Genomic DNA, 7,500 nt, shown 5'->3' with positions numbered 1-7,500 from the left:
GTAAGAGCACACCCTCGTGGACAAAAAGCTTACAGCACCTGGTATTCCCAGGCGGTCTCCCATCCAAGTACTAACCAGGCCCAACCCTGCTTAGCTTCCGAGATCAGACGAGATCGGGCGTACCCAGGCTGGTATGGCCGTAAACGATAAACAATCTCTTGGTACAACATATATAGTCAAAGTGAGTCTGATAAACAGACATTGCATTTTCACCAATTAGATAAGCAGCTTGAACTTTGTGTCACTGAAAAAGTAGAAGAAATTACAAACACTGTAGCCATCACTTTATAGCACAGGTAGTTGGATAAAATACAAACTTTATTTCTTTTCATCATTTGAACAGGGTAAGGGAGCACAAAGCACACACAAGCTGCATTCAGCAACAATGTTATTATTTGTCTTATAAATACAAGGCAGATGCTAACTGACAACACACGGAACTTTGATCCTATTAAAAAGGCAGGAAGCTGCATTTAGTCAATTCATCATTAAATGCTTACTACAAGGCAGTGTTGCTGATGAAATAGTGTAAGAGCACACCCTCGTGGACAAAAAGCTTACAGCACCTGGTATTCCCAGGAGGTCTCCCATCCAAGTACTAACCAGGCCCAACCCTGCTTAGCTTCCGAGATCAGACGAGATCGGGCGTACCCAGGCTGGTATGGCCGTAAACGATAAACAATCTCTTGGTACAACATATATAGTCAAAGTGAGTCTGATAAACAGACTGCATTTTGCAGCAGGAAGCTGCATTTAGTCAATTCATCATTAAATGCTTACTACAAGGCAGTGTTGCTGATGAAATAGTGTAAGAGCACACCCTCGTGGACAAAAAGCTTACAGCACCTGGTATTCCCAGGCGGTCTCCCATCCAAGTACTAACCAGGCCCAACCCTGCTTAGCTTCCGAGATCAGACGAGATCGGGCGTACCCAGGCTGGTATGGCCGTAAACGATAAACAATCTCTTGGTACAACATATATAGTCAAAGTGAGTCTGATAAACAGACATTGCATTTTCACCAATTAGATAAGCAGCTTGAACTTTGTGTCACTGAAAAAGTAGAAGAAATTACAAACACTGTAGCCATCACTTTATAGCACAGGTAGTTGGATAAAATACAAACTTTATTTCTTTTCATCATTTGAACAGGGTAAGGGAGCACAAAGCACACACAAGCTGCATTCAGCAACAATGTTATTATTTGTCTTATAAATACAAGGCAGATGCTAACTGACAACACACGGAACTTTGATCCTATTAAAAAGGCAGGAAGCTGCATTTAGTCAATTCATCATTAAATGCTTACTACAATGCAGTGTTGCAGATGAAATAGTGTAAGAGCACACCCTCGTGGACAAAAAGTTTACAGCACCTGGTATTCCCAGGCGGTCTCCCATCCAAGTACTAACCAGGCCCGACCCTGCTTAGCTTCCGAGATCAGACGAGATCGGGCGTACCCAGGCTGGTATGGCCGTAAAAGATAAACAATCTCTTGGTATAACATATATAGTCAAAGTGAGTCTGATAAACAGACTGCATTTTGCAGCAGGAAGCTGCATTTAGTCAATTCATCATTAAATGCTTACTACAAGGCAGTGTTGCTGATGAAATAGTGTAAGAGCACACCCTCGTGGACAAAAAGCTTACAGCACCTGGTATTCCCAGGCGGTCTCCCATCCAAGTACTAACCAGGCCCAACCCTGCTTAGCTTCCGAGATCAGACGAGATCGGGCGTACCCAGGCTGGTATGGCCGTAAACGATAAACAATCTCTTGGTACAACATATATAGTCAAAGTGAGTCTGATAAACAGACATTGCATTTTCACCAATTAGATAAGCAGCTTGAACTTTGTGTCACTGAAAAAGTAGAAGAAATTACAAACACTGTAGCCATCACTTTATAGCACAGGTAGTTGGATAAAATACAAACTTTATTTCTTTTCATCATTTGAACAGGGTAAGGGAGCACAAAGCACACACAAGCTGCATTCAGCAACAATGTTATTATTTGTCTTATAAATACAAGGCAGATGCTAACTGACAACACACGGAACTTTGATCCTATTAAAAAGGCAGGAAGCTGCATTTAGTCAATTCATCATTAAATGCTTACTACAATGCAGTGTTGCAGATGAAATAGTGTAAGAGCACACCCTCGTGGACAAAAAGTTTACAGCACCTGGTATTCCCAGGCGGTCTCCCATCCAAGTACTAACCAGGCCCGACCCTGCTTAGCTTCCGAGATCAGACGAGATCGGGCGTACCCAGGCTGGTATGGCCGTAAAAGATAAACAATCTCTTGGTATAACATATATAGTCAAAGTGAGTCTGATAAACAGACTGCATTTTGCAGCAGGAAGCTGCATTTAGTCAATTCATCATTAAATGCTTACTACAAGGCAGTGTTGCTGATGAAATAGTGTAAGAGCACACCCTCGTGGACAAAAAGCTTACAGCACCTGGTATTCCCAGGCGGTCTCCCATCCAAGTACTAACCAGGCCCGACCCTGCTTAGCTTCCGAGATCAGACGAGATCGGGCGTACCCAGGCTGGTATGGCCGTAAACAATAAACAAACTCTTGGTACAACATATATAGTCAAAGTGAGTCTGATAAACAGACTGCATTTTGCAGCAGGAAGCTGCATTTAGTCAATTCATCATTAAATGCTTACTACAAGGCAGTGTTGCTGATGAAATAGTGTAAGAGCACACCCTCGTGGACAAAAAGCTTACAGCACCTGGTATTCCCAGGCGGTCTCCCATCCAAGTACTAACCAGGCCCGACCCTGCTCAGCTTCCGTGATCAGACGAGATCGGGCGTACCTTTTTTTTTTTTTTTTTTTTTTATTATAAAAATCTTATTTTACAATTTTTCAATTCAATATGCAAAACCTTCAATCAACACAAGACTAAACATCGGTAGGCATCCAATTTTACCCACTATCAAATAAAACCAAACAAAATAAAAATTCCAAACCAACTTCATACAAACATTACATACAAGACTAAGATAAAACAAATTCCATGAAATTAGAGAGGTTAAAAGCAACCCCCTATCAAATAAAAACTAAGAAATTCTCAAAAACAATTTTTTTAAATGATTGATGATATCTCTCCAAAACTTTGCACATCAAAACCCATACACCAAACCTCCATCCTCCCCCACAGCAATGAATCCACAATCCTTCACAAACACACTTTCAAAATCCTTCTGCCTAGACCTATGCATCAATCCCACATCCTTCTTGACCATACCTTCAAACACCTTCCACACTGTCACCCTCTTGCCCTCAAACCTTGCCAAGTTCCTCCTCGAATATACAGCATACCTTGCATGTGACAGCATAAAATTCAATAATTCAATATTCACCCCCTTCACATGCTGACACACTCCAAACAATACCAAACACCTCCAATCCACCCCTCCTATTAACTCTACTCCCCAGTACCTTTCTAGCATGTCCCTCAACCTCACATAGAACCCAGCTACCTCGACACACTCAAACATCATGTGCATCAGATTTTCATCCATAACTCTACATACGTCACACACACGAGACACTGACCTGTCTACCTGATGTAACACCACCTTGGTAAACACCCGATTGTGCCTCAACATAAAATCAAAATGTGTACATTCAAGACTGTTGAGCCTCACTACCATCTTCTCCCACAACCGCTCCACATCCAACCCTGGAAACACTTGCCTCCACACTTTCTCAGATGCAGGCGCCTTGACCTTCCTGGTAAGAAGAGCCCAGTAGAAGGCCCTCACCTTGGTAGAGGATAAGGCTTGCACAGACTCCCCACATTTCACCTGCATCTCAGGCAAAGTCTCTAATACCCCCTTACTCATGTGATTGTCCAGCAGCCTCACCCACTCCCTTGGAAAACACTCCTTTATCCTCTCATACATTCTCAACACCGTCCCTTTCCTGACATCCTCATCTACACTCCAGACAGTATCTAATATCGCCTGATCAGGCAGGAACCCCGGCACCACCTCATACCTAAAGTCCCTCACTCTTATCATACCTGCCCTCATAAGCACCTTACTCTCCAGCATCTTTCCCTCAGATTGCAGCAATGGGTTCATAAAAACCGGTAGATTCAAAATCACCCCAATAGAGTCACACTCATAGCTAACCTGCGGTAAAAACTCTGCCCAGGCCCTGAACACCTCCTGATAAAAGGCAGGCACCTCTGCATACATGCTAGGCTTTAAACACATTAACAACCCATAATCTCCGCATCCTCCACTCCTATGCAACCAATGTCTGAAAAACTCCTTCCACCCCTGACCCTCCTCCCCGTACAAAAACTGTTTCACTCTCTTAACCCGTATGGCTTTTAACTTAACCTCCAGATCTACTAATCTCAACCCACCCCTATCATAATCTGCTATCATCACATCATGAGCAATTTTCACACCCTTCCCACCCCACAGGAACCCAGACACTACATTATTAATTTCCTTCAGAGCCCATACAGGCATGTCCAGAACCCCTAAAGTATATACACATTTTGACATCAACAGAGCATTCACCACCACCACTTTCCCCCTCAATTTTAATTTCCTTTGTTTCCAGTAATTCAAGGTCGACTTCATTTTATTAATCACCCCTGTCCAAGTAAAGTCTCTCGCCTCCAGCTCATCTACCCCAATATTCACACCCAAAATTCTCAAATGTTCTGTAACAGTCTTAAAAGGAATGTTACTTGTAGACACAACCGTATCAGAAACGCATAACATTTCAGATTTTTCAACATTCACCTTAGCCCCAGAAGCTCTCCCATACACATCAAAACACTTCATCAGACAATTCACACTCCCTCCATCCCGCACAGTACAGGTGGTATCATCAGCGTAATGATGCAGCACACTAACGCCACCCCCCGGCAGGTCTACTCCATGCACTCCTCTATCACGCTTAACAAAAGCAGCCAAAGGCTCAACTGATATGCTGTACAGCAAAGCAGACAGTGGACAACCCTGCCTAACAGACCTGCCCAGGGGAAAGGGATCAGTCAGCACACCATTACACTTAACGACACTGCTAGCTGACCCATACAAAAGCTTCACCCATTCTTTTATACGAGGCCCAAACCCAAATTTTGCCATGGTCTCTAACAGGAAACCGATGCTCCACCCGATCAAAGGCTTTATTCAGATCCATACAGAGCACCACCCCACCCACATCCCCCATATGCCTCACTACATCCCGGATAGTGCAGAGGGTGTCAACTATATCCCTCCCCGGTACCCCATAGGCCTGAGTAGGTGCTATAATGCTACCCATCACCTTTTTCAACCTATTGGCCATTACCTTAGCCAGCACCTTATTGTCAGAGTTCAAAAGGGTTATCGGTCTGTAGTTCTCAAGTTTCAGTCGACTTCCCTTCCTTTTGTACACCACATTCAACACCCCCAAAGCTAATGATTCTGGGACTTCCCTCCTCTCCTCCATACACTCAAATACACGCAGCATCAGTGGGGCTAGTATGTCACTAAACTCACGGTAAAACTCTGCAGTCAGACCATCTGAACCTGGGCTCTTATTCAAATTCAGGCCTAAGATTGCAGCTTTAACCTCTGCCAATGTAAAATCGGCATCACACATCTCCACATCATCAGTTGACACCCTTACCTCCACTGCTTCTAGCACACTTCTCATACACACCTCATCCACCCCGCCTGAAGTAAATAAACCTTTATAAAAAGAATGCACTGTATTCAAAATACCTTCCAAATCTGTCACCCTCTCCCCCCGCTCATTTAAAAGCTCAGTTAGAAAACTCCTTTCCTGCTTCCGCCTTTCTAACCCCAGAAAAAAAGCAGTACTCCTCTCCCCCTCCACTACATACTGCGCTCTACTCCTCACCACTGCCCCCATACACCTATGCCTCTCTAAGACCTTCAACTCCTCCCGCAGCCTCAGGTAATCTGCAATATCATATCCTGGACAATTTTCTATCTTTTCTAACTCAAATATCAGGTGGGACTTAAGAATCCTCTCTTCCCTCCTTCTTACCACACTAGCCTGTCTTGCACAATATATTGCCAGCCGCTTGAACTCCCCTTTTAAACCTTCCCACCACACACACACATCAGACTCAAACAGAGGATCTGACATGGCCTCATTCACACACTCTTTCACTGCTCCCTTAAACCCCTCATCCTTCAGCAGACTGGCATTAAGACACCACAACCCCCCCACCCTCCCCTCCCTCGACGCACCCAGCCGGAAAAGCAGAGCATCATGGTCACTAAAAAATGTGTGGGAATACTCTACCCCCACAACCAAGTTCGCAACCGCTCTATGAGCAAGACACAAATCTATGCGTGACTGCCTGAGCTCTCCCCTCACCACTTGTCTGCGAGAGAACACCCCGCTTATCTGGATTCCTCTCCCTCCATATATCCACCAAATCCTCATCCTGCATTACCTTTAATAGTGCGCCACGAGAAGAGTCAGAGCCAAAATGTGCTCTACTTGAGGCATCCAACCTATCCATCCATACATTAAAATCTCCAACAAGCAGACAGTTTCTCCCACATAATCCCCCCATAGACATAAACAAAACCCTTCTCTCAATTTCAGTATTAGGAGCATACACATTGTACAATGAATAATCCACACCTTTAAACGTGAAACCCACTCCCACCATTCGACCTTCATTATCAGCACATAACACACTTAAATTAGACACAACATCTTGTTTAACCAAAATAGCTACTCCACATGCACGCACAGTACCATTACTCACGTACATTTGTCCATTCCATCGCTGTCTTACGTTATCCATATACGGCTCAGTCCAGTGAGTCTCCTGAAGACATAATATGTCTGCACAGAAAGCTTCCAACACCAGCTCTAGCTTTTCTTTGCTACGAAGTCCATTGGTGTTGATAGAGACAACTCTCACCATAACGGATACATAGAGGAGGAAATCAATCCAGTCCGTCATGATAGATCTTTTACCCTTTTCTTCTTCTTGGCTATCAGGTTCTTTTTATTATCCCTCCGCTCAGATTGTATAAACTCCATCTCTTCCCCCGTCATCTCTTCTCCAGACCCTTTACGCTTGTAAGAATCATCCCGAGCAGGAGCCATCTCCTGAGAATAGCCTCCCGGGACTACAGACACCTTCGGGTTCTCCACCGCACCCCCAGAATCCGAAGCCAATGCCGCTCCAGTTGCTTCTCCCGTACACCCCGCTACCCCCTCCTCTCCACCAGGAACGCCCTCCATCTCCACACCGTCTAGGCTTGAACTGATATCCTTCCCCTTGGAGACCTCCTTTCCCACAGGACATGGCCCCTTCTCTTCTCATCCTCCGACTGCCTCTGGTCTTCTTCATCCTCCATCCGTCTCTGGGACTCCTCCCCATCCTCATTTCCTCCCAGATTCCTCCATCTCGCTCTCCTCCACACCATCCCCGCTGATTACCTGATTGTGACAATCTCTTGGTAAACTATATAGTCAAAGTGAGTC

General features: G+C 44.6%; 1 protein-coding gene and 7 non-coding genes across 8 annotated transcripts; all 8 read right to left on the bottom strand.

Moving 5' to 3' along the window:
* Positions 1-26: 26 nt before the first annotated feature.
* Positions 27-145, bottom strand: LOC115185966 (5S ribosomal RNA). Its single transcript, XR_003875495.1, has one exon. It is a non-coding gene; the product is annotated as a 5S ribosomal RNA (ribosomal RNA).
* Positions 146-554: 409 nt separating this feature from the next.
* Positions 555-673, bottom strand: LOC115185919 (5S ribosomal RNA). The gene has a single exon (XR_003875450.1). It is a non-coding gene; the product is annotated as a 5S ribosomal RNA (ribosomal RNA).
* A 161-nt stretch (positions 674-834) lies between these two features.
* On the bottom strand, positions 835-953 carry LOC115185955 (5S ribosomal RNA). The gene has a single exon (XR_003875484.1). It is a non-coding gene; the product is annotated as a 5S ribosomal RNA (ribosomal RNA).
* Positions 954-1,362: 409 nt separating this feature from the next.
* Positions 1,363-1,481, bottom strand: LOC115185903 (5S ribosomal RNA). The gene has a single exon (XR_003875434.1). It is a non-coding gene; the product is annotated as a 5S ribosomal RNA (ribosomal RNA).
* A 161-nt stretch (positions 1,482-1,642) lies between these two features.
* On the bottom strand, positions 1,643-1,761 carry LOC115185943 (5S ribosomal RNA). The gene has a single exon (XR_003875472.1). It is a non-coding gene; the product is annotated as a 5S ribosomal RNA (ribosomal RNA).
* Positions 1,762-2,170: 409 nt separating this feature from the next.
* Positions 2,171-2,289, bottom strand: LOC115185902 (5S ribosomal RNA). Its single transcript, XR_003875433.1, has one exon. It is a non-coding gene; the product is annotated as a 5S ribosomal RNA (ribosomal RNA).
* Positions 2,290-2,450: 161 nt separating this feature from the next.
* On the bottom strand, positions 2,451-2,569 carry LOC115186088 (5S ribosomal RNA). Its single transcript, XR_003875599.1, has one exon. It is a non-coding gene; the product is annotated as a 5S ribosomal RNA (ribosomal RNA).
* Positions 2,570-2,832: 263 nt separating this feature from the next.
* Positions 2,833-5,087, bottom strand: LOC115185877 (uncharacterized). Its single transcript, XM_029745852.1, has 2 exons — positions 3,622-5,087; positions 2,833-2,932 (listed from the first exon to the last, which is right to left on the bottom strand). The coding sequence occupies exons 1-2, from the start codon at positions 4,818-4,820 to the stop codon at positions 2,914-2,916; spliced, it is 1,218 nt and encodes a 405-aa protein (XP_029601712.1). The 5' UTR covers positions 4,821-5,087; the 3' UTR covers positions 2,833-2,913.
* Positions 5,088-7,500: the final 2,413 nt, after the last annotated feature.

Source organism: Salmo trutta, unplaced genomic scaffold (assembly GCF_901001165.1).
Source record: "Salmo trutta unplaced genomic scaffold, fSalTru1.1, whole genome shotgun sequence".
NCBI classification, from domain to species: Eukaryota; Metazoa; Chordata; class Actinopteri; order Salmoniformes; family Salmonidae; genus Salmo; species Salmo trutta.
Note: the sequence above shows the minus strand (reverse complement) of the source record. Positions and strands in the feature narration are given on the sequence as shown.

Coding starts and splice junctions, on each gene's coding strand:
- LOC115185877 (XM_029745852.1), bottom strand. CDS start 4,820: ATGAAGTGTTTTGATGTGTATGGGAGAGCTTCTGGGGCTAAGGTGAAT.